Source organism: Lates calcarifer, linkage group LG15 (genome assembly GCF_001640805.2).
Source record: "Lates calcarifer isolate ASB-BC8 linkage group LG15, TLL_Latcal_v3, whole genome shotgun sequence".
Lineage (NCBI taxonomy): Eukaryota > Metazoa > Chordata > Actinopteri > Centropomidae > Lates > Lates calcarifer.
Window position 1 is genome coordinate 371,267 of NC_066847.1, and position 26,460 is coordinate 397,726.

Sequence of the window (26,460 nt, forward strand, 5' to 3'; positions counted from 1 at the left end):
ACACACCTGACACACCCTCACATCTCACCTGTCCGCGGGGATTTAAACTCCGCTACCTGTTCAGGTGAAGAAAACTAAACTGAAGCAGGTTAAAACAGACCTGGGTCAGGGATCCAGAGAACCTGTAAAGGTGAAAACAGGTGAAGGTGATTCAGGTGATTTTTTTCTCCTACGGTAATTACAGCAGACAGTGGAGCGCGTGTAGCCCCCTATTAACCTTTATTTAAACAGAATCGGTGGCGCGCGGAACACCGTGTCGTGTTGCGCATGCGCTGTGCCAATGTAAACAAACTAAAACAATCAGTTCTGAAGCTGCTCACGCGAATCAAGCGATAATTTAACACCGCGGGTTTTTACAGGCTGCTGACTGGCTGACGCTCACCAGACAGAGGACAGGTAACTTACCTGAAAACCCGGTACACACGTTTTCACATCGCGGGGGGAAACATGTCGTTCAACCCGGAAACTGCGTCCCGCTTAGCCCCGCCCCCTAAATGGCCTCCCCTGGCGTGGCGTCAGAGACGAAGGTGTGTCTGATCGACAGGGGCCCTGAACAATAACCTGAACACTGATCACATCAGAACTGATTATTGATCTTTCATCAGTTGTTTTGTCAGAAAACTGTGACGATCCAGTTTCACAAGTTCAAATCAGAAACATCTTAAATCAATCAATAATCAATTATAATGATCAATTCTTTTCTGCTGACTGAACCCTGAACCTTTCACACACTGAAAACATGTTTACTAATCAATTATCAAGATAAAGCTGCTGATTATTTTTCCACTGATCAACTATTAATTGATTAGAGTTTCCTGACTTGGTCTCTACTCCTCTGTCTTTATTCTGAGAATCAGAGAAATGATTTTGTTCCTGGAACAGAGACTTTTACTGTAAAAGATTTGATTCAAACTGAAGCTTCAGTCTGAAGTTTACTGTGTTTACTCTGACGACAGAGAGAAGAAGTTCACACTCAGAGTTTCACATGTTTACAGTTCATCATGGTTCAGTTTGTTTGTCCTGATTTTATTTGATCAGGAAAAGGTCTGAATATTTTACTCAATGAAAGATTTCAGTTTTTAATGTTTAATAAAACAGGATCATTGAGACTAGAAATAAATCCAGTTCCAGTTGAAATGGGTGTGAATACTTTCTGAACGTTAACCGACCCAGGTCTGGTCTGGACTGAGAGTTTATTTTCAGAGTAGTTTTAAAGAGGTGAGTTGATGATGAGCTCAGAGGAAGAAGCAGAAACTTCACAGAGTCTGAAAATGAGATTTATTGATAAGACGAAGCGGTGAAGCGATCAGCAGACTGAGTTTAATGTCTGTGAGTCTGAATGAGGCCTCAGAGTCTGAACAGATCCTCTCAGTCACATGAACCATTCCCAGAAACTCTCAGACACTGATCCCTTCAGGACCCGGACTCTGCGGCCTCTGTCCTCCATGCCACTGATGTCAGAGGAAACGAGGCGTTCACTGTTTGTTCCTGAGAAAATGCCGACCTCACGCCGCAGATCAGCCTCGTCCTAATGCAGAGGAACAGATCGATTTCACACAGGAACTCAGAGCCAGAGAGAAAGATCCAGATCCTGAAACCTGAGGAGCCGAGAGGTGCAGCGATTTAACAGAAAATAAACTTTATTAATAATCAATCGTGTTTTTAATCAAACAGTCAGAAGCTGCAGCCTGAGATGTGAAGACATCAGTTTCTCTGCAATATTATAAAACTTCACTGTTTCACAAACTCACTGATTCATTTCACTCAGTCACTGATCGTTTCACTCCATCTCTCAACGTTGAACCACAATCCAACGTTCTGCTGAGAAACCTCGGCTCCTTTTTAAAAGATAGAATCAAAGGTAACTGGACGTCTTTTAGATTCTCGAAGACGTTTCTCATCTGAAAGTCTTCATCAGGTCTAGAGGCTGGTTGGAGAGTCCCAGGTGTTTAACCTGTTGTCGACCCACCCTGTCCTCAGGTGAGTCAACATCTAAAGGAGAGGGGCCATCTATGTCCAACTGGAGCGTCCATCTTTAAACAGAGGTGGTGGCTTATGACGCCAACTATCAGCCACCTGTAACACGGTCCTGAGATCCTTTAACCTCCATCCACACCTCGACCCATGTGACCCTAACGACTCACATGAGGACAGGACCACCTCCAACAGGTGAAACACCCGGGACTCTCCAACCGGCCTCTAGACCTGATGAAGACTTTCAAATGAGAAACTAAAAGTTGAAGACGACCAGGACCTGGATCACTGAGAACCTTCGTTACTTTGACTCGTACCACCCATCTAAACGTTGTTGTAAATGAACCACACTCCCCAATGTGAGGGGCCTCCCGCAGCACGACGAACTCACTATACCACCGAGCCTGATCAGAAATGTCTGGACAAAGACGACAAACGGTCTCAGGACCTCTGAGGGTGTTTCTGGACTGTTCTGGGGTGGGGTGGGGGGGTCAGTCTAAGTTAAACACTGGCTGATCAATAACAGATCTGTATCAATACTGAATCTATTTAGATGATAAATCTTTATAAATACTGAATCTCTCCAAACACTGGAGGTTTTGTTTCAGCTCGTTTCCTCCTGAATGACCTCATTCAGTCCGAGTTAATCGATTGGTCGCTCAAACAGAAACAAACAGTTTTAATGTTCAAACTTTCTCCAGCATCAGCTGTGACATCATACGCTGCTCCGTCCAATCAGGTCGCAGATCTCCACCTCAAAAACTGTCCTCGCTCTGTTTGGGCAGAGTCTTCATCTTCATCATCAGTCAGTTCAGCTGCTTCATCCACACCTCAGCCTCTCTGATGGGGTAAGACTCAAAAACCAATTTCTGATTAAAACAGCGACAGAAAAACTGAAACTATTTTAATAATTAATTTTTTTACACAAAAATGACAGAAATTAAGTTGTTGAAGTTTCTGGTTCCAGATGTTCCAGATGTTTCTGTTTCTCTGTCAGTTTTTAAACAAATTCAGATTTTTTTGTTTGTTATTTGTTTGTCTTTATTTTCTTTTTTTTCCCCTCAGATTAATTCAGGAAATAATTCAGATTATAAAAGACTTTGGTTTGATATCTAATGTTTTCGACTGTGAGTTGAGGTGTTTTCCCATCAGGCTTTTAGGTGTTGGTCTAAAGGTTTAATGTTTAATGTTTAATGTTTAATGTTTGTTTCCAGTTTTTAACAGATAAAACAGATGCTGTGAATCCTGAGCTTCATCAGTCTCAAAGACTTAAAAACAGCTGACTGATGTTTTTAAGATGATTTTTTGTTTTTGTTTTTATTAGCGAAGTGACAGGAAACATGGAGGAGAGGAGGAGGTCATCAGGTCTCCTCCTCCTCCGTTCATGTTCTCCAGGTTGTCGGGGAAACTTCTGCAAAAGTTTGAGGATTAAATTCTGACTGCTGAGAGACCTGAACACATCATCAGTGCCTCTTTTCATGAATCCTCATCTCTGCCTCCTGATCTTTAACTCAAGGTGTTTCCAGCCTCTGAATAGAAACACAGTTCAGTTAAATGTCATTAAAACTGATTATTTTCACCAATCAGCCTCTTCACGCCGTTTCTCCTCGCTCTGGTTTTAAAGACCGGCTCTAAACGCACCGTCTGAATGAGAGGTTTGTTGCAGCAGGTCTGAGCCGCTGTGTGCTCGGCGGTCGGCCTGATTTTCATGCTGGTTGCAGCTGAACAGTCGTCATCTTTGTGGAGCAGCAGCAGCTGACTGCCTCATGCTGCTCTCTGACCTCTGTTTGTCTCTCTGCAGATTTGGTGGAGAAATGTCAGGTCATCAAAATCATGAGGTGAGTTCAGGGTTCCTCCTCCTCACTGAGGCTCAGAAACATGTTGATAAGTCAAATCATTTAGTAACTGACCTTCAAACACATGAAGAACCTCTTATACAGAGCTGATCCTGAAACCAGGAAGTCAGTTAGCATGTTAGCATGTTAGCTCTTCCTGTTGTCAGTGTGTTTCTGGTTAAATGTCTGAAATAAGGTCTGTGGTTTTAACACAAGCTCCAGACATTTTCAGGTTTGATTCTCCAACATAAAATGGGTCAGTAAATCCCCCACTCCTGATGTTTGAAGCTTTTACGTGTCTTAAAAAAGGCGGTTGCTAACGAGTGTCTAAATGAGACTACAGAGGTTGTCGGGGACGTTAACATGAAAACCCATCTACTCACCAGTCCACCTTTACAGCCTCGTTGTGTTTCTACTCACGCTCTTTCAAACTCTCACTAACTTTCTAAGAAGAAAGGCTTTTGTAGAAGAGCTCAGAGCTAAATGAAATGACCAGTTGGAAGCTTAGTGGTGGAGACGTTGACGTCATGTGACAGGTTCATTTAAAGCAACAACACAGTAACATGTTTGGTGATTGGCTGCTGATATTTAAAGGTGTATAATCAGCCAATAAGAGACATGAACATCTGGTTATTTCCTCTGTTTCTCAGCTCAGTTTCCAGGAGATTTATCACATTTAAAAATGACACAGTTGTAAAACCTGACCTGTCCCAGGTAATCAGACCCACCGTTTTGTTGGTGAGTAGGTGAAACTCTGAAACTCCCTGAACGAGCTCAGAACGAGAAAACCAACAGAAGAAAAACCAGAAACTCACTGTGACGAGCAGGAGACACGAACACAATCTAACAAAAGACTGTAGGTCAGGACGTCAGGTATCTGATACAGTGGCCCTGAAGGTCAAAACACAACAACATTTCAGGAAACAGATTGAAACATGGGAACATAGTAAAACGTCTTCATTAATCATCTTTTCTTCTCTCTGTGAGACTCTGAGGCTCCTTATGATCAAACACCAACTGACCCTGAACGTCGTTCTGTCAAATGCTCTCTGAGATGTGTTTTGACCTTCAGGGCCTCCATAATCTGAGTCACGCTGATTCTCTCTCTGGATGTTTTTCAGACCAGCGCCGTGCTCAGAGTTTCCCGCCTTCCTCTGGTTCGCTCGGCGTTACAGTCGGTGACCTCGGCGTACTCTGATGTCAAAGGTCGTTACCCCCTGCTGGGGCTGATGGGAGGAGTCGCCGAGGTCGGAGTTCGCAGCGTCTCCCACGTTGCCATGAGACGAGCCACACCCCTCCTCCAGAGCCTGGAGCCGCAGAGTACGACCACAGAGATACTACTACTGATACCACTACTACTACTACTACTGCATATACTGCTACTGCTACTACTACTGCAAATAATACCACTGAAACTGATACTACTTAATAATACTGCTAATAATACTGATACACTCCTTCTCCAGTATCCTGAGCTACTGACTACTACTACTAATAATACTGGTACTACTGATACTATTACTGGTAATGATACTACTGCAGATACTACTAACACTACTGATACTACTACTGCAGATAATACTGCTAGTACTACTGCTGATACTACTAATACCACTGAAGTCTTTACCTGTATAATGAGCCTATAAAGAACTGGTTTCTGGGTCTTGTTCACACCTGGTGTTAACGTGTGTCTCAGGTGAGAACAGGTGAGAATGAACCTGAGACGCCTGTAACACACTCAGTCGTCGTCTTCTTCTTCTTCTTCTTCTTCTTCTTCTTCTTCTTCTTCTTCTTCTTCTTCTTATTGCCGGCAGACTTGCTGGTGCAGGGAGCTCACTGATGCCCCCTGCTGCTCATAACTAACTCTGCGTTCAATAAAACAAACTCAGGTGTGATTCCAGGTGTGAACGGACCCTCAGTGTTTATTAATGTGTCTGTGGAAGCTGCTGTATGAACTGACCATGACCAGGTATAATAATCTCTCTCTCTTCAGTTGAAGTTGCCAACAGTTTCGCTCTGGTCGGTCTCGATCGTCTGGAGAAGAACTTCCCGATCCTGAACCAGTCCACAGACGAGGTTTGTTCTCATCAGGTCACGTGACCATAAAGTAACATTGATAAACAGCTCATGAATAAACCTCCCTCCCTCAGGTGGTGGGCCACCTGAAGGACGCCCTCTTCCTGACGCTGGACGACGTGCAGCTGTGGGTGGTGGATAACCTGGATGGAGCTCTGGATCAGTTGGAGCGTCTGGCCGATGTGGGTCGGACGGCGGTTCGGCTGCTGCAGGAGTCCGAGGTGGGCCGAGCCGCCACGTCAGGACTGGACGACGTCCTGAGTCGTCTGGAGGATGCCACTGCCTACTACCTGCCCCTCCCACCCACACTGCGTGAGTACGGGGGGTTCAGGGTAACTGTGGTGAAGTCCTCCAGTCCTTCAGTCCTTCAGAGACAAATTAGATCTAGTTTCATAGCTGTGAGTTGTTCCTGCAGGTTGGTCATGTGACTGGACTCCAGGACAGGTGTTCAGGTGTTTCTGCATCGTCTCAGATTTAGTTCAAAGTTTGTTTATAATATAATAAAATATATTTTAAAAAAGGCCTGTGGAATATTTCAGTTTAATTCCAGTGTTTTTATGGTTTTATAAACCAATTTTCTGCACCTGCATGATATGAATCATTAAATAATCCAATCTAATATTGATAATAATGGACATGTGATGACCCTGACTTCTGTCTTATTGTTGAAGACAGCGTCTCTTTGATTGAATCATATTGTTCAGTTTCATGCCTGTTGTTGCTGATGGTGCAGTGCAGAGGTTAAACCAGCAGAGGGAGCTGGAGGTGTTGTTATCAGTCCACAGGCTCTCAGGAGTCTGTCAGTCCAGTAAACAGACGAGTTACAAGAGGAGGGAGGTGAAGACGTTTCTCAGCTTTGGTTTCTAACTTTAAACCTGATTAACAAACAAACAAACTGCGGTCTTACTCCTGGGTCATGTCAACAAAGTGCAGGAGCTTTTATTGTGAAAGTAGTTGCCACGGTTACAGATGGGAGTCCTCAGTGTCACGTGACCCGACTGACTTTATAGGAAAGTGACACAAAACTCTGTGACCTGACTGAATGTGTTGTTGTTTGTTTGTTTGTTTGTTTGTCTGTTTGTCGTTGTCATTGTCGTCAGGTCGGGAGTGGGAGATGAGGGTACAGGAGTACGAGGATGATGACGAGGATGATGAACCCAGCCTGTGGACGAGGGTTCGCAGTCTCCTGCTGAGCCTCAGCCTGCAGCTCTACCACCGCATGATGAAGGTCAGGGAGCAGCTGCTGAAAGCCGTCGGGACGCTGGGAGACGCCGCCGACAAGGTGACGACACACAACGCTCTGTCTGAGGTTCAGAAACAGAGAATTAGAACGTGTGATGTTAGGGCTGATGTTTTATAAGGTTTGATCAAAAAGTTCTGAGACTGATGGCTTCATCATGACACCAGCCCTGCTCACAGTTAAAACACAGCTGTTGCTCCTCACACCCCACGTTCGCTGGATTTGACTCAGATCTGAGTTCTTCTTCCCCAAAATGAAATTAAAGCTGAAGAGTCACAGTTCTGGGTTACAGATGATGCTTGATGCGTTTCAGGACTTCCAGGGAAGGTTTGTTCAGTTTATCACTACATGAGATGACGACTTTAAAATTTACTGTGTTTTTAGATGCAGTCTCAGAACTTTTTGATCACACCTGGTATGATGTTTCCTACACCTGCACAGGTGTTCTCACTCACAGTACGCAGCCTGATCGTGTCACAGCGCTGCTCCACCTGCTCCACCTGCTCCACCTGGTGAAAGTCTGATCAACTGAGTAATTGAAAACCCTTTGTTGGGGTTTGAGGCGACTGAGCGTGAACGACAGTCACAGGGTTCATCCTCAGGAGCTCAGGAAGCAGCAGGAGAAAACAGTCTCTGAACATTGATGTGATGATATTTAAAGCAGCAGATTCTCAGTCTTCAGCCTTTTTTCTTCCTCGACACGTTTCCACAGTTTCCAGATTTTATATTTGTCTGTTTGAAGCAGCAGCCTGAACGTTTCTGAACATTTCAGTCGTTAGAACGAAGATTAAAATCTGAAAACAAACAGAGACGAGGAGACGTGAAGCAGCTGATCCCAGAGGAGTGTGTGTGTGTGTGTGTGTGTGTGTGTGTGTGGTGACTACGTGACCAGACACATGAGCGTTTCTTCCTCCTGAACATCACAGCTGATCAGATACACTTTGATTGATTACACACTGATTACACAACTGCTGCACAATAAACAACCAACCCCCAGCTAACAGCTAACAGCTAACAGCTGACAGCTAACAGCCAATGCTCATGTCAGTGTGTTGAATAATCAGTAATGAAAGTAATACTTAGTTACAGTTGTAGTTAGGATTACAACATAGAAACCAAGAAAATCCTACGGTGGCTGACAAGGACAAACGCACACACAAACAAATGAAAGAAAACATCTTCATCAGTTTGACACTGACTTTGACACACGAGCTGCAGAAACACAACACGACCAAAAACTTGAACACACTGCAAAACCAAAAACTTCTTCCCAGCTGTGTGTATTTGTGTGAGGTTGTAAAGCACAAAGGCACATTTTTGGCACAAATGGCACTCCATATATTTACAGTGCGTTTGGGTATTTCGTTGTGTTGTGTGTGTTTATTGCAGGATGTGTTGTCAAATTGCAGCTGTATCATTGTCAGACTCAGTCTCATCATCAGTTAAACTGCAGATTATTTTTAATTGTTTCGTCCATAAAACATCCGAAAACAGAAACTCAGTCGTTTGACAGCTGAAGTTTTCAGATCGTTTCTTCTGTTCGACCAACAACACAAACAGATTCAGTTTATTAAAAACTGAGTTTATAAATAAATGACTGATCAATCGACAGAGAAAATCAATAACTGTAGCAGCTCTACACCGGTTCACACCAACTCTGGAAACAAACTCACAAGCATGTTCTCTCCACTGAAATCTTTCTTTAAGCATCAGAGCCGCAGCTGTTTCAGAGACAAACATCAGGAACGTCGCGGCGGCAGGAAAACCAGGTCCATTAAAGATAATGGATCAGTTTCCTCTGCAGATGGCTGCAGCTCTGTGCCTACGTGCTGCATGAAGCGTCTGAGCTGATGCAGAGATAAAGGACCAACAGCTGAGTCTGGTTCTGTTCAGACCTCAACGAGCCTCAGGGTCTGGGTGTAAATACAGAGATTAAATTTATTTCTTACGGCCACGTTAGTGTGACTTGTCCTGACAGGTCCAGATGAATCACACCTGTCCTGTAGTCTCAGTGGACTGCTCTAACCCCCTTTCTAACTCTGAGGACTAACGAGGCCTCGTCCCTGCAGGTGAGCTGTGTTGTCAAGACCAATCAGCAGCCTCGTTAGGCCTCTCACTGCGAGGCTTGGCACCGGTCCTGATTCAGATCCCTCTTCATCACGTGCTGGTCTGATCTGTTTGTTCTGGACCTCTGTTCAGGTCAGAGGTGTCCCCATCTGACCCAAATACCTGATCCAGACCCTGCAGAGTTTCCCACGATGGACCGAGGCGTGGTTGTGGCATCACTGCACTCGTCCTCACGTGTCTCTGTCCACTGCCAACTCTGAGTCCTGGTCCAAATCCAGAGTTTCTGTTCTGTTGTCTCGTCCTCTGGGAAACTGTGGAGGCTGCCAGCTTCAGTTTACATCAGACCAACATCAGAACAACAGAAAGGTCACGATGTCGAACAAACGGCCTGGACAGGGTCCACAGAGAGTTCTGCATAAGAGTGGACGAACTCCTGGTTCAGAGTCCCAAGATTCTTCCCTGCTTCAGAAATACGGAACCAAAGAGTCATTCATTTTTCTCACAGGGTTAAAGATGGAGGTCTTCAGTGGTATTCTGGTTCCAGGTGGATCAGATTTTCTTGTTGACTCCTGACCTGGTGTTTCCCTGCAGGTGGGTCTGGGCCAGGTCCTGGAGCTGGTCGGGGATCTGCTGCAGTACCTGCAGAACCTCCTGGTGGCCCTGGTGTACCAGACTGAAAGTCTCAGAGAGCTGACCCTGAATAGGGTCAAAAGCCAGGCAGCCATGTTGGCGGAGCTGAGTCCAGTCCGTCAGGTCAGAGAGCTGCCAGTCCAGATCCAACAGCTGCTCAGAGACCTGCAGGAGATGTCCAAGATCCTCCTGCAGCTGGTGATCAATGCCACGCCGCTCTACAACATGGTGAGTCCAAAGAAACTGACTCTACGGAGTCTCTGATGTACCAAATTCTTTGTTATTTTCTTTAATCTTGTCAGATTGAGCTTCAGGGTCTTTTCTGATCTGGTTCTTCAGGGACCAGAATCTGAATGAAACTGGTCTCTGGTCTCTAGACCTGATGCAGCTGTTAGAAATATACTTAAGATAAAACTTTAGGTTTGTTTTTCCTTTATATGTTTTAAATGATCAGTCCAACGTGTCTATGAATCCTCTTCGTCTCATCTCTGTGTCCAGGAAAACAGTTAGCTTAGCTTAGCACAAAGACTGGAGGCAGGGGGAAACTGTTAGCCATCCTCCATCAAAAACATTCAGTGTTTTAAAGGTAAATTTACTTTTTTCCCATTTGGAGGCAGAAGAAGAAAGAAAGTAAGACGTACATTTTTAAGTGAAGAGACTGAAGCAGCTGTAGGATATTTTGGTAACAGTTGTGGTCGCGGTGCATTTCTTCATGTTTAATCTGAGACAACACTACCCTGTTGAAATTCATTTTCATTTTGAAATTTTAATTTAAAACCTCGTCTTTCATGTTGTGTTTTGTGTCTCAGCTGCAGCAGCCATCTGATCAGGAGGTCGAGGAGTTCCTGAACCAGGAGGACTTCACCTCCGACAGCTCGTCTCGTCGTAGCTCCGCTAACAGCCTCTTCCTGAAGGCGATGGATGGCCGTCCTCGCCGCCGCCGGAGTCTCTACTCCCGTGCTGCCCGAGGCTCCGGGGGCCCCCATAGCCCCGACCCCCCCAACGGCCGGCGGAGCTCCAGCCTGAAGGACCTGCCAGTCCCACAGGTGGAAAGCCTGCCCGTCCCTTCCGACGGCGCCACCCTCCGTCGGCCGTCGGCCACCGAGCTGCTCTTGGCGCCGCTCAAACAGTTCGTGTCCCAGAGCCAGAAGGCCTTCGAATACCTGAGCCCCAACTCCACCGAAGACACCGCCGACGCCACAGCATCGGCCGACTGAGGCTCGACCCCGCCCCTGTTGGGCACCTGTGGCTGATGTTGGCCCCGCCCCCTGACCAGTCACAGCCTCCAGTCTCCACCCCTGACGATCAGCCGTCTCTACCTGAGCTGGTGTTGGTTGGTGCGTTTACGTTCATTGACAGAGCCATCGGGAAATTGGTTTAAATGTCAGAGAAATTACATGAGTTAATTTCACTTTCAGATTATAGAAAAACTTAATGAAATGAAATCATACGTCATTAAAAAGAAGAAAAAAACTCCTTTCAGACTTTCAGAGTCCAGCTTTATATTAATTTGCATATATTTTCAATATAAGTCTATATTATATTATGTTGAGTATATGATGTTTATTCCATATTTACTTTAAATCAACAACATTGAGGAGAAAAACACAAATCTCAGAAAATACATTAGTTGTTTAAACAACATATTCTCACTTACATCTTTGACTTTTTCAATCCTAACTTACAGAAAACTACTTCTTTCCACATCTCACGGCCATAATCAGGAGATGGAGTTTATTTATCCATCCAGATGTGACTGAAAGCTGAGAGAATTTTTTTCTGAGATGTTGTTTTTTGCTCTTCAGAGCCACTGTATGGTTCAGATTCCAGTGACGAATGCTTGTTGTTCAGAGAAGTGGTGAAGGTGAAGGTTGCAGGTCTGATTTTTGGCTCAAAGAATGTTAAGATTTCAGATTATATAGATTTGACTGTATGTGTTATTAATAAGTCAAAAAAGCAAGAACTGGACCTTTAGATTTGTTGTGTCTGATGGTTATTTGTGGCAACTGTGTGATGAGCTTTGAATGTTTCCAGATGACACAAGCTTAAAAATGTTATTCAGATGATTAGTTTTTTTCTCTTTGTTTTTTTGTTGACATCAGAGAAAAGTTTAATCTCATTTATTCAGTTTACATGCAGAAAATCTGAATCCAACAGTAAAAATGTAAAAATATTTTTCCAACTTTCCCGACAAGTTGAAATAAAGCTTCTCGGACTCTTTAGCTTCGCCTCACCGTGTTTTTATCAGAAACAAGAACAGACTGAGATTCTCTTTAATACATGAGGTTTTATTAGAAAAAACTAAAGATAAACAGAAACAGTCAGTTTCCATACATCAACATGTATAAATATAAATTCATTTACAGATGTGCAGCTAAACCCGGCAGCAGCATTGTCAACTTTACCCGTCTCTGCTCTAAAATGTTTTTACACAGCACCAACAAAAAGGAACAAATCTGCATTTAAACCCAATGACACTGATTCTGTCTCTAAATCAGATGATTTTAATTTTACATATTACAAGCTCCAACTACATTTATTTATAGTTTTTTGTAAAAGTGCCAATATTAAACAGCTGCAGGACTGAGACCTGAAACCTGGTAATTAGTTAGCATGTTAGCATTTCTGGTTCCCTTATCTCAAAATCTTCTTAAATGGGCTTTGGTTAGATGCCTGAAATACAAGCTCAAGACTGAGACTAGAGAGGCTGTGAAAACTCACCAGTCCACCTTTACAGCCTCGTTGTGTTTCTACTCACGCTCTTTCAAACTCTCACTAACTTTCTAAGAAGAAAGGCTTTTGTAGAAGAGCTCAGAGCTAAATGAAATGACCAGTTGGAAGCTTAGTGGTGGAGACGTTGACGTCATGTGACCGTGGTGTAGTTGGTTTATAGCCTAACATTAGCTTCTTACTTCAAACATCAGAACAGTGGTGTTCATCTGTGAAGATGATCTGATCAACTAAACCTGAAGGATCAGAAACTTTAGCTGCTCACTGTTTATTTTGTGGAATAATCCAAAACACAATGAAAAAATCTTTTTGTGGAGGGAACCAGGCTGGTGCTAACTTCAGGACTGGACTACAGAAACACATCATCAGTGCAGAGCTCTATAATGTTCACCATCATAGTTTAACATGTTATGAACGAAAGTAATGGACAAATTAAAATGTTAACCTGATGATGGCGCTGTATGAAAAGGATCAGCAGAGTTATCACAGTTCATCCTGAGGGGAACTCAAATGTCTCAACCACGTTTCATCACAGTCTGTCTGATAGACGTTGAGATGCTTCAACAAAAACCACAAATGTGAAGCTGATGGTGCCACTAGAGGAAAAGTCAGAGGATCACCAAGGTTGGTAGGATTCTTCCTCTGGGGAACATGAATGTCTGTACAAAGTTTCACATCAGTCTGACTGATGGTTGTTGAAATATTTCAGTCTGGATGTGAAGTCGTATACAGACGATGCCACGCTTTTCATTCAGCTAAAAACATCCGTAATTTCTTCTGTCCAATCAGCGGCCGTCTCTCGTCGCTCTAAAACGTTCCTACAACTTTTCTTTCACCAACTTTACCATCGACACTCTCAAACAAAGAACCTTCCTCTCAACCTGCCTCAGTCCATCTCACTCCTGACCTTTGACCTTTCTCATGATGCGACAGATGCTCTGGTCACATCAGATGTAGTAAGAACAACCTTCTTGGAGTTCAACCCACTCTACTCGGCTCGTTTCTTTCCGAACACAGCTGACACGCTCCTGACGATCCCTCGGACGCCAGCGTTCGTCTTCCTCAGCGCCCGAGTCTCCCGGACCAGGTCGACCAGCCGGTGAAACACCAGCAGGACGCCATGGTACGTCTCGGCCGCTGACACCTCGAAGAAGCCGCAGCGCTGCGACAGGGCGAGCAGCCGTCCCTCCTCGCTGGAGACAGTACGGTGGCGCTGCAGGTCCCGTTTGTTCCCCACGATGAGGACGGGGACGGACGACGGCTTCCTGCTGCGACGGATCTGCTGCAGCTGCTGCTGGACCACATTGAAGCTGCCGCGGTCGCAGATACTGTAGACCAGGATCATCCCGTCCGCCCACTGCAACTGTTTGTCACTGAGGGAGCTACACTTCTCACCTGCCTGAGGAGGAAACGCCAAGAGGTCAACACTCAGCAGAGAAAACTTTATTAAAATAAATGAGGAGAAACACAAAAAAAACAACAACAAAAAATGTTAACAGAGCAAACGCTGTCTGCTGATGAAGGCCATGAGACGTGGTTGAAAGGTCAAGAATGAACCTTAAAACTTAAAATACAAATAGTTTTATTTAAATGCTTTTTTTTAAAAAAAAACAAAAAAACTTTGATAAAATGTAATCTGTAATCTGATTACTCCTGTGTGACACCTTCAGTGTGTGGTGCAGGTGTCAGTTGACCTCAGGTGTGCTTCTCACCTGTGTGGACTGAGAATCCCAGATGTTGAAGCAGATCTCCTGCCCGTCGATTCGGTCAACTCGACTGTAAACCGACTCTGAGGAGACAAAACATCAGGTCAGAGTTTCTATCACATGAACATTTCTGACCAATCACAGAGCAGCTTACATGAACATCGTGACCTCACCGATGTCGCCGTACTCTCCGATGAATCTGCGGGTCAGGAATCTGACGGTGAGAGCTGTAAAGACACAAACTGATCGTTAACACACAACAACACAAACACGGAGAATCTCAACGATCTCAGAGAAGTTACTGATTAATCTGCTGATTATTCTATTGATTAATCAGACATGTAAATGTTTTGGTTGATTTAGTTTTAAGTTATTTCACGTTGTAGTCATTTAGCTGAGTTACAGCTGATTAATTTTTAAATTAAAACTGTTAATCCTTCCTGCAACTACAGAAACTGTGTAACGAATAAAAAAGTCAATTAAAATAGAAAACAGAGAAATTAAAACCTTGTGATGAAACATTTTATTTATATTTTAATATTAAAGTCTAACTCTGGTATTTTTGAACCTGGGTCTTATTTCCCATGTTTTTTGGGTGTAAATGATCGACAGGGACAAAACTCTTTGGAATCTGTGCAGTATTGATCAAGAACAGTGAACCTGACCATCACTACCAGACTCCATAGAGAAAAACAGTGATTTTACTGAGCAGAACACAGGAGCTGCTGGAATACCACTGCCTCCATCTGTTAGTGTGTTTGTGTTACTGTGTGACTTTCAGTGGTGGAAGAAGTAATCAGATACTTTACTGAAGTAAAAGTACCACACAGTAACAGATGGAGGCAGTGGTATGTCTGTATATCTGCTCTGTAAAAGTCCTGTTTTTATTAGTGGAGTCTGGTTGAGATAAAAAGTGATATTACTGGAAACACTGCAGCTAAAAATACACAGAATAACATGGAACAATACGACCCAGGTTCAAAAATACCAAAGTATTTTTAGAGTAATCCTTTAATACTCAAACTACAAATACACCCTACTTTTAAAGTAGTAAATACTGCAGTCATAATAATACTGCAATACATAAGTATTAACAGAGAAGTATCAGAGGTAAAAGTACTCAGAAATGACTAAAACATAGAGAAAATAAGAGTTTTCTTCAAGTATTAAGTTACAGGTAAAGTACCTCAGTAATAGATTACTTAAGACAAAGTAACTGTAACTGTTAGAGGTGGAGTTTTCGTACCAGACTTGCCGACGTTGTGAGCTCCCAGCAGCAGGATGTTCACCTCCACTCTCTGCTGGTTTCCCTCCATCGCCTCCGCCCGGCCGGGGTTCACATCCACCACCATCAGGACTGAGTTCAGGACCTGGTCTCTCTCTGGACTGTCAGGGGGTCTGAGGACGTCTGAGGACTTCAGCAAGTCCGGGTCTTTATATCCCATGTGTAGGCGGAGTCTCTGAGCTGTCTGTCACACCCCTCAGGCTGTGATTGGTTGAGGGTTTTTATCTTCTCTCTGATTGGTCGATGTTGGCCTAAGGTCACAAAGTGTGTGTGTGTGTGTGTTCTAGGCTACTTTAGGGGACTCAGCTCAGTAAACTGGGACAGTCCCCAGCTGGGACAAAAGCAGATTTAGTGTCATTGAACTTTATTGAAACTGAAAAACGTGTTTACAGAGACGAGCAGCAACAGTTTAAAATGACTTTAAAAAAAGATATAAGATATAAAAAGATATAAAATAGTAAAATATCAAGGTAAAACAAAATAAAACTGTAAAAATATTTTTTCTGTTTGGTTTGTAAAAGCTCAGACCTGTTGACACAGTTACTGAGTCCTCAGACATTAAGAAAATTACTTACTAAAATTATTAGTATTAAGAAAAAGCAGCAGAGAAGCTGAAGCTGTGAGACAGTTCATTGGTCATTTATTTGCTGTTAATAAACTGATGAATCATTTCAGCTCCTCTAATTTGATCTGTTTCCTCTGTAGTTTAACTCAAGTTTTATAAACAGTTTTTCTTCATGTGTAAAAAGTAAAGTGTCAGTCTACAGTCCTGACTTTTTTCAGAACAGCTTGTTGTGGTGAGATTTCAGTCTCAGTCAGATCCTGTCATAATGATCGATCGTAAATAACCTCAACATCTGAACACCGGCAGCTGATTATTGATCAGAATTCACTGATTTGCTCTGCTGAGTGACTGTGTTTGAAGTTTAAAGTCTGATCTGTGTGTGAACGGTGAGGCAGATCCGGGGTCGTCCTGACTTCCTGTCTCACTCCTCCATGTTGTCGGTCTTCATCCTCTTGGCTGGACCTCCCCTCAGATCCAGAAACTGTCGGAGCCTCCTCCTGGTCTCCTTCAGTCTGTCTGGGTGGTGTGGATGTGAGTCTGTCTCTGTGTCAGTGTCTCCTGACGCACAAAGCTCGATCCTGAACGTCTCCTTCAGTCTGCTCTGAAACCTCTGGTGCAGTTTGTCCAGAGCCCAGTCGTCCTGAACCACAGAGAAGAGGATGAGTGACGGGGAAGACGACCAATCATCTGAATCCCTGAAAAACCTGTCCTGAAAAACCTCTCAGTCTAACATCACAGAGGTCTTTAAACGTCACCTCCTGGTCTGCACTCATTACTGACACGAGGACATTTGAACGCATCGCTCTGTTGTAGCTGCTCTTCACTGTCTGAGTCACATTTACACCTGATTTTAATTATCATTATTACTGACTTTTAGATCGATAGAAACTTTACTGTCAACATGTTACAGAGACACAATGATCCAGATCCAGATGATCCAGATGATCCAGATCCACCTAAGACTAATCATGGCTGAGGTTAATGGAGGTCCAGGTGAGCGTACCTGTGAGGACGTCGTCTCCTTGAACAAACTGCAGACGTCAGACAGAAACTCTGCAGCTGTTTGATACGAAGGAGAGCGACGCAGAGTGAGACGCTCGCAGATCGACGTCAGACGACACCAAACATCCCCCGTCTGAAAACAACACACAGCAAACAGGAGGTCAGAGAGCAGCTGGACTACAGCTCCACCTGCTGGAGAAAACACTGATGTACAGACGTCAGGTTTCCTCATTAAGCCATTAGTTAGGGAGTCAGTTTAGTTTTAGACCGAGCCGTCAGTCTGAAACTGGAGATTCAGACTCTGGTTCAAGTGAAACAGGAGGAAAAGCTGAGTGAAAGTAAATCATGCTGAATCAGAACAGGTGATTAAACCAAGACTTCGTCTGAGTTCTGGTTCTAAACTGAAACTGATCATGTGACCGGAGGAGAGTCAAAACATTCTGATTCAAACCAAACATGAGGAGCGAACCTGAGAACGTTCACCTGCACAGCTACATGTGGTGCGTTTGAGCGACACAGTAAATATCAGAACGGTGAAGAACTGGATCAGTGGGTCCCTGGTTAAAGGTTCAGGAGTTAAACTGACCTCAGACAGTCGACCGCAGCCGTCGACCTTCAGCTGCAGCAGCAGACTCTCACACCTCTGAAACACAAACACAACAGCTTCACAACACAACTCAGACATGAACTCCATGACTCTGTGTGTGTGTGTGTGTGTGTGTGTGTGTGACTCTGACCCTCTGGTTCAGCAGACTGAGACTCTGAGGACCCTGTGGTCGGTCTGAGCTGTAGGGGTCTGATGGCTCCGACAGGTCCTGACACAACGAGCAGATCCACTCTGAGCTGGACAGACACACACACACACACACACACACACACACACACACACATCAAACTGTGAGTGTTTCAGCAGCAGGATGAAGTTCAGGTTCACCTGACTGAAGCAGGTAAAACCTTTTAATTTAATTTCTTATGTAAAAAGAGAGAACTGTTATTCTTTAACCTGGATCATGTTTTTTGGTGTAAATGACAAAAGTCTTTGGAATCAGTGCAGTATTGATCAAGAATCAATCAGGATCAATCATCTCAGATTGTTATTGTCAGTCAACATGATGACAGGATTCCTACAGAGACAGAGCTTTTTATTAAAGAGGAAGATCCAGAAACATCTCTATATATCTCTACCAGACTCCATTGATAAAAACAGGGATTTAACCAGGAGCTGCTGGAATACCACTGCCTCCATCTGTTAGTGTGTCTGTGTTACTGTGTGGTACTTTTACTGCAGTAAAGTATCTGATTACTTCTTCCACCACTGAAAGTCACACAGTAACACAGACACACTAACAGATGGAGGCAGTGGTATTCCAGCAGCTCCTGGTTAAATCCCTGTTTTTATCTAATGGAGTCTGGTGCAGAACTGAAGACTGCACTGATTCCACAAGATAAAAATAAAAACATACCAGAGTTTTCCTCTCAGTTGTCGACATATTTTATACGTCACTCAGCAGACTAAACTCTGACCTCAGACCTGTGAGGAGAAACTGATTCTTACATTAACGCTGCCTCAGGACCTGAACCTGCTCCGACTCAGAGACCAACAGGATTTAGTTTCTCTGTTTGTGGATCATTCGTTTAGTTGAAGAAACAGGTTAGAAAACGGATTCTTACTGGATGTCAGGTCCCACAGGGGGGATGTGACAGTCTCTGTGAAATCCTCGACCGCAGGACGAACAGATTGTTGAGGCGTACGCTGATCCACAGGCAGAGCAGGAGACGATCTGCAGGATCTCAGGAGAGTCCGGCTCCGAGGAATCACCTGAGACGTCGTCGTCATCAGACTGAAACACAGCAGAGGAACAGTGTCACCTGGCTGATGTGGTAGCTCTGTTTGGATCAAACATCATGGGACAGGTGAGCTCCCACCTGAGAGTCCTCACAGAGCTCCTTCACGCAAACCTGGTCCTCAGCGTCTCCTGGGACGAGTCTGAACCGAGGGAGGGGGCGTCCAGGTGGAGGCAGGGACAGCGGGAGTCTGAACAGAGACACTCTGGGCTGCCATTGGCTCAGATCAGAGTCCCGCCGACCAATCACAGAGCTCGGTCCTTCATCATCCGTCTCTGGTTCAGGTGACGACCACGTCTCGCCCTCCTCATCCTCAGAGTCTACGAGGACCAGAGACAAACTGGGGAGGGGGCACCCAGGTGTGGGCTGGAGGCCACGGCGGTGCGAACACAGACGCTCTGCTGCATCCCCGCTGACCAATCACAGAGCTCGGTTCTTCATCGTCGTCTGATGCCTCACGTGACAACCGGTCCTCCACAGGGTCGGGGTCAGGTTCAGGGTCGGGGTCAGGTTCAGGGTCAGGTTCAGGTTCTTCAGACACAGTGGAGGTCGGTTTGTTCTCGACCGGCTCCTGCTCACCCAGCTCCTCCTCGTCCTCCTCGTCTCCGGGGATGAGACCGGACCCAGGACGGGGCGGGGACGACGGCCGTCCAGTCACAGAGCTCGGTTCTTCAGACGGTTTCCCTGCAGGTTCAGGCTCCTCAGACACAGTGGAGGTGGGTTTGTTCTCTACAGGCTCCTGCTGCGTCGCCGTCACCTGCTGCACCCGATCGCAGGCGGAGTCCGCCACCGCCTTGACCACAGGACTCTGCTGCTGCTGTTTGACAGAGGGGGGGTGAGGCTGGGGGGTCAGAGAGCTGCTGACTGTCAGAGTGGGGGGGTGTGGCGTTACCGTGTGGCTCCGGTGGACTGGAACCAGGTACAGCTGTCCTGAGGTTTTGAGTCCTGAGTTTCCCATCAGGCCAAAGGTGTTTCCAGGTAAGGTTTGATGGGGCCAGCTGGACAGCTGGTGCACCGTCGGACTGTTGTTCAGCAGGACGGTGTTGGGCTGGTTCGAGAGTCTGAGGGCGGTGCAGGACGGAGACGGACCTGCTGACGGCTGGAGACTGGAGCTGACGGGCCGCTGACTCCCAGGGGCAGGAACCGGCATCAGCAGCATCACTTGGCTCGGGTTTGTCTTCAGGTTGGACACCGACCCCAGAGCGGAGGAGGGCTGAGCGGAGGGGAGGGTGAAGCTGGAGGCCCCAGCAACGATGGGTCGCTTCAGGTTGGAGGAGGTGGACGAGGAGGGAGGAAGACTGACTGAAGCAGGTGGAGCAGAGTCACCACTGGTCCCAGGCTGCAGAAGAGGATGGCTGCTAGATCTGGATCTGGAGCTGGAGGTGGTTTTAGTGTTCTGACTGGAGGTTTGTGACACAGAGAAGGGGATCCATGAAACTTGAAGATTACCTGAAAAGCAAAACCAGGAAGTGTCAGCAGCAGATAGAACCAATCAACGGCTGCCTCAGGACGTCCAGAGCCAATCAGAAAATAAGCAGGAAGAGACACAACACAGCAACAAATATACCTCAGAAAACTGGAAACAACGACGTCGATTAATCGACCAATCGCAGCAGCATTAAACACACAGTGTTTCATGAAGAAGCGTGGGATCATGGGAGTTGTTGTCTTCACCAACATTATCACTTTTCCACTGTTAGAGGTTAAAGTTAATTTAAAACAGGGAAAATGGAGCACAGAGTTCTGGTAGTTGACATCAAGCAATCCCATCATGCAACAGTTGAAATCAAAATGCCGCCATATTGGCAGGAAAGCCGCTGCTCAAATTACTGCCAGGCTGCTACTGTTAGCAGCTAACTTGTCTTTGTGCCACATATCATTTAATCTCCACAGATCTGACGTGTGAAGTGATCTCTGAGGGTTTGAAATCAGCACAGGTGCTGTTCAGTTTTTGCTCAGGCTTTTCCTGCCAACATGGTGGTGAAAAAAGAATGAAAGAGTCATGTGACGCCCAGAGGCATGAGGTCATCTATGTTCTGATTTGTTGCTGTACAAATAAATAAATAAATAATAAAATAAATAAATTTGTTGAACAAAAGAAAAAGCATCAAGAACAACATCTCCTCTTACCTAACTTTAAAGCACTTTCCAGAGAGTCCTTGTCTGTGACGACCGTCAGGTTAGACATGGTCAGAGGGGGAGACAGGTCCTGGATTGGAAGATGCTTCAGCTGAGACTTGATCTGCAGGAAAAAGTCATAATAAATGTTCATATGTTTGAGATGCTGAAGAGAAGCTGTGATGACGACAGGTGTAGGGAGCAGCAGGTGGGGGCGGGGTCTTACCTGTCGCAGGCCGCTGAGCAGAGTCGGCAGGTCGCTGATGTTTCGAGCTCTTTCTATGGTTTCAGTGGCTGAGAGCTGAATCTGCTGCAGCTGCTGCAGCTTCTTCATCTTCGTCTGCAGCAGGCTGCGCTCTGATTCACACACCTTCTGCTCAGATACAGGAAACAACACACTGTAATGTCTGTAACCTCCACAGGCGACGTTATCATCAACTGACTAGAGACAAGACACGACGGCTTCAGACGACTAACGATTATTTTCTCAGTAAACTAAGAAACGTAAGAAGCTGGAAACATAAACATTTCTGTCTTTGACTAAAACAATTCACTGATTTTTAGAATCTGTCTGTTCAGTCACAACCGACTAAAATCCTGTTTCCTGGTCCAGCTTCTCTGAGTCTCTCCTGTTTCCAGACACTGATCTGAGTCCAGGAACTGTTCAGAGTCATTTTACTGTTTTCACTGTTTTCACTGTGAGCACTGTTAGCTAGGTTAGCTAGCTAACGTTAGCACCCACTGGTGCAAAACTTTGCTGCCTTCCTCGTCACTGACTGTTGAAGCTGTAGCAGGATTTGTCTGCTCTCACTGAGCTCAGGTAAAGAACACACCTGAAGTCAAACAAGCGTTACCTTGATCTCCTCGGAGAGCTCGTCTACCCTTTGTTTCAGGAGCTGAGTAAAGATGGCGTACGACTGCTGCAGCTGCCTCTTCAGGTGAGACTCGTCCTCAGTGATGTCCTGCAGCCTGAGACACAACACAACACAACCACCTGGTTTTACTCCGAGCTTCTTCTGACGACTGACAGACACCTGGTGGAGTCAGACTGTACCTGGTCTGTATGTCCTGCAGACTCCGCCTCACTACGTCTGTCTGCGCTCTGACTGGTTGAACGACGGCCTCCACCTGCTTCTTCAGACTGTCCAGAGCTTCTCTGACAAACTGATACCTGAGAGGAGGCAGAACACATCAGATCCAAGGGTTCAGGAGTCAACCCGGGGCTCACCTGTGTGTTACACAGACAGAAATATACCTGTGGTTCATGTGATCCATCAGCTGACAGTCTCTACAGGTGTACTGGACACAGGTGAAACAGAAGAGCTGGAGCGCCTCAGAGGGGTGGAGTCTGCAGAACTTGGTGGGAGGAGTCGAGACGTGTCCTGAGGAGATGAACAGACAAAACACTGTGAAGAGGACGGACGGACGGACGGACGGACGGACGGTGTGATCCACAGGTAATAATCGGACCTGGCGGCTGGTTGAGGATCCTGTGGGATCTGGTCACTGTGACTCTGCGATGAGCCGACACGCAGTCATCGCACAGAGCTTCGTTACAGTCGACACACCAACATCTGGACGAGGAGCTGTCACAGCTGCAGCACTGAGGAGGCAGAGGAGACGTCACCTGACATCAGGTCGTCACATCACAGGTGACGTTTACTGTCAGACTGTGATTCTCACGTTAGTTCACAACAAGACACAGAACAAACCTTCTGCCTTTAGACTGTGATATTAATACTGCATGTTATCTTAAAGTAACCTGTGTCTGTTTTCTGTTATTAAATGTGTGTTTGACCCAGACCAGGACCCACAGGGGTCCACGGACCAGAGTTTGTGCCACCTGCTGACTGCTGTTTCCTGGATCTCCTGTTGTCTCCATGCTGAGAAGAGGACTCACGTCCTGAGAGACAGAGACAGAGGATTTTATTTATCAACCATAACTCAGTGAAAACGTTCCTCTGCTTTTATTTCAGTAAATGATCTAAATACTTCTTCAGCACCAATACCAGACTCCATAGAGAAAAACAGGGATTTAACCAGGAGCTGCTGGAATACCACTGCCTCCATCTGTCAGTGTGTCTGTGTTACTGTGTGGTACTTTTACTTCAGTAAAGTATCTGATTACTTCTTCCACCACTGAGAGTCACACAGTAACACAGACACACTGAACAGATGGAGGCAGTGGTATTCCAGCAGCTCCTGGTTAAATCCCTGTTTTTCTCTATGGAGTCTGGTACTGATAACAAGCGACGTTTCTATTAAGAACAGTTCATAAAGAGCTCTGTCTCTGTAGGAATCTTATCCATAACATCGACACAGGAACAATGTGAGGCTGAGTCCGTTAAGTTACAGAGCGATGGCCCCTCACCGTTACCTCCGCGTGCCCCCTCCTTCCTGTCTCTCACCGGTTCTCCTCCGCCGGGAAACTTGAACACGATGAAACATTAAAACGTTCCGGTAAGGTCCGGTCACTATGCGTCTGTTCGGTTCTGACCGCGGGTCCGTAAACACTCGGTGTTAACGACGAGCAGGACCCAGCGGGACCAACATCCTGCCACCATAGATTAAACTTCCGGTTGTGATCACAGGTCAAACTTCCGGCAGGTTTTTCACAATAAAAGCCCACGCATCAGTTTGTTTCCTGTCTTTCTTCTTTAGTGAAGATCGAATAAACACAAAGTGTTTGCACCAGAAACACGTGATCAATAACGATATCAACTGTGTGACGTCTCAAAGTACAACAGCCAAGAATGTGGGAGTCTCATTTGATCCCGCTCTTTCTTTCCATCAGCTCATTAAATTACAAAGACTCACCTCGCTTTCACCTGTATAACACAGACAGTCGTTTCTCTCCATGGCTGACGCTGAAATTCTAGTTCTTCTTCTTCTAATTCTTTGTTTCCTCTAGACTGAATAATTGTAATGTTTTGTTTTCGGGTCTACCACTTTCATTTTTCCTTCGTCGTGTTGGTTCAGTCTGAGTGCATCAGTTAGTAGTTAGTGTGGTATATTGGATGGTGATGACTCTCTTGCTTGTATAAAGAAGTTTATTACAAAGAAGTCCAGCATCAAGTCAAGCACTGCAGTAGAGAGGATCTCTCTCTTTAACGGCTCCAAACAGCAGTGTATATATACATTAGTTGTCTTCAGAATCTATAGCGAGACATTCGGACCTCACACAATGACCTCCTGTTCCAGGAGGGAGGGAGGCCCCTCTCCCTCACACTAAAATATTTATGTTCACGGCTGATGACCTGAGCGTGACCGAAACAAATAGAAACCATGTGAAACCACATATGGACCTTCAGATCCTACATTAGTAAATGTTGTCCATGATGTGCTGCAGGTGAGATTACACCTGCATCACTCTGACTGTGCTTCTCTCTGCAGGGTTCTGCCTCCGGAGCTGAAGAGGCTCCTGCTGCTCCCACGATCCAGCTCAACCCATGATGCTACAACAATTAAAGATTTATTAGTGTTATTGCTGTTAATGTTTCACTGTTCTCTCATTATTAGTAATAATAATAATAATAATGTTAGTTTATTATTATTTCTATTACTCTGTAAATTGTGTCACAGCTCACAGTTGTTCTGTTTCATCAGCTTGTCAGTCAATAAATAAAAATACTCCATTACAAGTAAAAGTTCTGTGTTGAAATGATCACTTCAGTAAAAATACATAAGTATAATTAAAAGTGTAAAATATTGGGGTGAAGATCATTTTAACTACTTTACAAAAGGGCTGCAGCTAATGATTCTTTTCAGTATTGATTAATTAATCAATTCACTGATTGATTGTTTGGTTTGTAAACAGAGAGAAACTGTCCGACTGGAACCAACAGTTCAAACCATGAGAGGAAGTCGCTCTTTAACCATCATTAGTTTGTTCTGTAGATTAAAGAGCAAAGGAAACACGTGAGGAGCATGCTCTGTTCTGACCCTGGTTTTCAGGGGCAGAGGTGTTTGGCCTGAACAATAATCCAGTGTCAAACACTGTGAAGGTCTTTGTGCTGATAAACACTCACCATTAAAGCAGAACTCCTTCGGCAACTTGTGTTACAGAGTTGTGTTTGCATATTCATGGAGAATCATTTTAAATATTCTTTACATACACGTAGAATTCTTTCACATGCACATAATCTGTTTTATCTGCTTTTGAAGCATTATGAGGCTTTAGTTTAACTCTGTGTGCAACCTGAGGACGTTTTCTACCTGTTCAGATCATGCAGATACAGTAAGGTGAAGAGACTGGTTAGCGTCCAAATTCATGTAAATTCCTAAACGTCCTACAGGTCAAGAATTAAGTCGTGTAAAACTGCCATTCCTGGACTCCCTCTGTCCTTCAGTCTGTAGAACAACCTGGACTTCTGTTGGGTTCCTTGAAGACGTTCAGCAGTTCTAGAAACTGCTTGGAGAGTTCCAGGTATTTAACCTTTGCTGGGAGTTGTTCCAAGGACCAGACTCATCTATAGCTAAAGGAGAAGGGACACTCCTTTGAGGCTACAAAGGTCCTCATCTTGAACAGAGAGGACAGATGGTTTGAGAAAGGAGTGAAGGAGGTCGTCTATGTCCATCTGTAACGTCCATCTTATGACATCACCTTGACCCATATGACTCACCTGAGGACAGGGTGGGTCGACGACCCTCAGGACCACCTCCAACAGGTTAAACACCTGGGACTCTCCAACCAGCCTCTAGACCTGAGGAAGCCTTTCAGATGAGAAACGTCTTCAAGAAACTAAAAGACGTCCAGTTTCCTTCAACTCCAGCACTGAAGACGAAAAGTGGATAGAGACAGAGAGAAGTATGAACTTGGCAGGTTGACCTTTAGACCCCCACCTTTGAGAGGGAGAGACTCAGCTGGAGTTAGGAAAAGCTGATGGATGAGTTGGGGGGAGTGAGGTTCAAATGTTACACTCATAAAATTACAACCAGTCGCCAAAAGTGACATTAATGTTACATAATGTGCTAAGGTTTGGCGTCCATATTGTCATTGCTTTGAACACCAAGTAAACCATGAACAGGACAAACTCCATTTGAAGCCAGCTAATGTTAAAGGAGTATGCAGGACCAGAAACCAGAAGCTCCAGTTTGTGTAAAACAACCAACATGTTGCTGAGACCTGTTTCTGTTTGTTGAGTCTTTGTCTTCATGGTTTGACATGTGTGCAGTTTCTAACCTGGTTTGTTTAAGTGAGGTCAGTCTGATTCTCTCTGATCAGCTGGTTTGCATCTGAAGGTTTGAATAAACCATTTTCAGTTCTCTCTGCCTGTGTTTGCATCCAGAAAATGAGCCTCATCATCACTTTAAACAAATGGACTTTAATGGATACTCCTGTACTTTTACTCAAGTATTTGTTTAAACGCATGACTTGTGTTGTAACT

General features: G+C 45.0%; 3 protein-coding genes and 1 long non-coding RNA gene across 11 annotated transcripts; 1 reads left to right on the forward strand and 3 right to left on the reverse strand.

The window, feature by feature from the left end:
• The first annotated feature begins 2,480 nt into the window (after positions 1-2,480).
• Positions 2,481-12,044, forward strand: plin6 (perilipin 6). 2 transcript variants are annotated; one of them, XM_018678808.2, is made up of 8 exons: positions 2,481-2,822; positions 3,776-3,812; positions 4,931-5,129; positions 5,803-5,885; positions 5,960-6,197; positions 6,986-7,167; positions 9,784-10,050; positions 10,632-12,044. In XM_018678808.2, the coding sequence occupies exons 1-8, from the start codon at positions 2,818-2,820 to the stop codon at positions 11,037-11,039; spliced, it is 1,419 nt and encodes a 472-aa protein (XP_018534324.1). In that variant the 5' UTR covers positions 2,481-2,817; the 3' UTR covers positions 11,040-12,044. The 2 variants fall into 2 exon arrangements, with proteins under 2 accessions (XP_018534324.1, XP_050932026.1); XM_051076069.1 differs by lacking the exon at positions 2,481-2,822 and having other exon boundaries at positions 3,213-3,812.
• Positions 12,045-12,089: 45 nt separating this feature from the next.
• Positions 12,090-16,527, reverse strand: zgc:171704 (Ras-related and estrogen-regulated growth inhibitor-like protein). Its single transcript, XM_018678817.2, has 4 exons — positions 15,505-16,527; positions 14,432-14,485; positions 14,265-14,341; positions 12,090-13,951 (listed from the first exon to the last, which is right to left on the reverse strand). Exons 1-4 carry the CDS (start codon positions 15,701-15,703, stop codon positions 13,541-13,543), a joined length of 741 nt encoding a protein of 246 aa, XP_018534333.1. The 5' UTR covers positions 15,704-16,527; the 3' UTR covers positions 12,090-13,540.
• Positions 16,528-17,727: 1,200 nt separating this feature from the next.
• Positions 17,728-18,897, reverse strand: LOC108884743 (uncharacterized). 2 transcript variants are annotated; one of them, XR_007814630.1, is made up of 4 exons: positions 18,782-18,897; positions 18,574-18,641; positions 17,848-17,953; positions 17,728-17,753 (listed from the first exon to the last, which is right to left on the reverse strand). It is a non-coding gene; the product is annotated as an uncharacterized LOC108884743 (long non-coding RNA). The 2 variants fall into 2 exon arrangements; XR_001961105.2 differs by having other exon boundaries at positions 18,574-18,654; positions 18,782-18,894.
• Positions 18,898-19,118: 221 nt separating this feature from the next.
• trim33l (tripartite motif containing 33, like) lies at positions 19,119-23,649 on the reverse strand. Of its 6 annotated transcripts, none has more exons than XM_051076068.1 (9): positions 23,482-23,649; positions 22,917-22,976; positions 22,544-22,676; positions 22,329-22,455; positions 22,128-22,244; positions 21,928-22,042; positions 21,300-21,446; positions 21,086-21,197; positions 19,119-20,404 (listed from the first exon to the last, which is right to left on the reverse strand). In XM_051076068.1, exons 2-9 carry the CDS (start codon positions 22,953-22,955, stop codon positions 19,269-19,271), a joined length of 1,926 nt encoding a protein of 641 aa, XP_050932025.1. In that variant the 5' UTR covers positions 22,956-22,976; positions 23,482-23,649; the 3' UTR covers positions 19,119-19,268. The 6 variants fall into 6 exon arrangements, with proteins under 6 accessions (XP_050932025.1, XP_050932024.1, XP_018534332.1 ...); XM_051076067.1 differs by having other exon boundaries at positions 22,544-22,700; XM_018678816.2 differs by having other exon boundaries at positions 23,451-23,649.
• Positions 23,650-26,460: the final 2,811 nt, after the last annotated feature.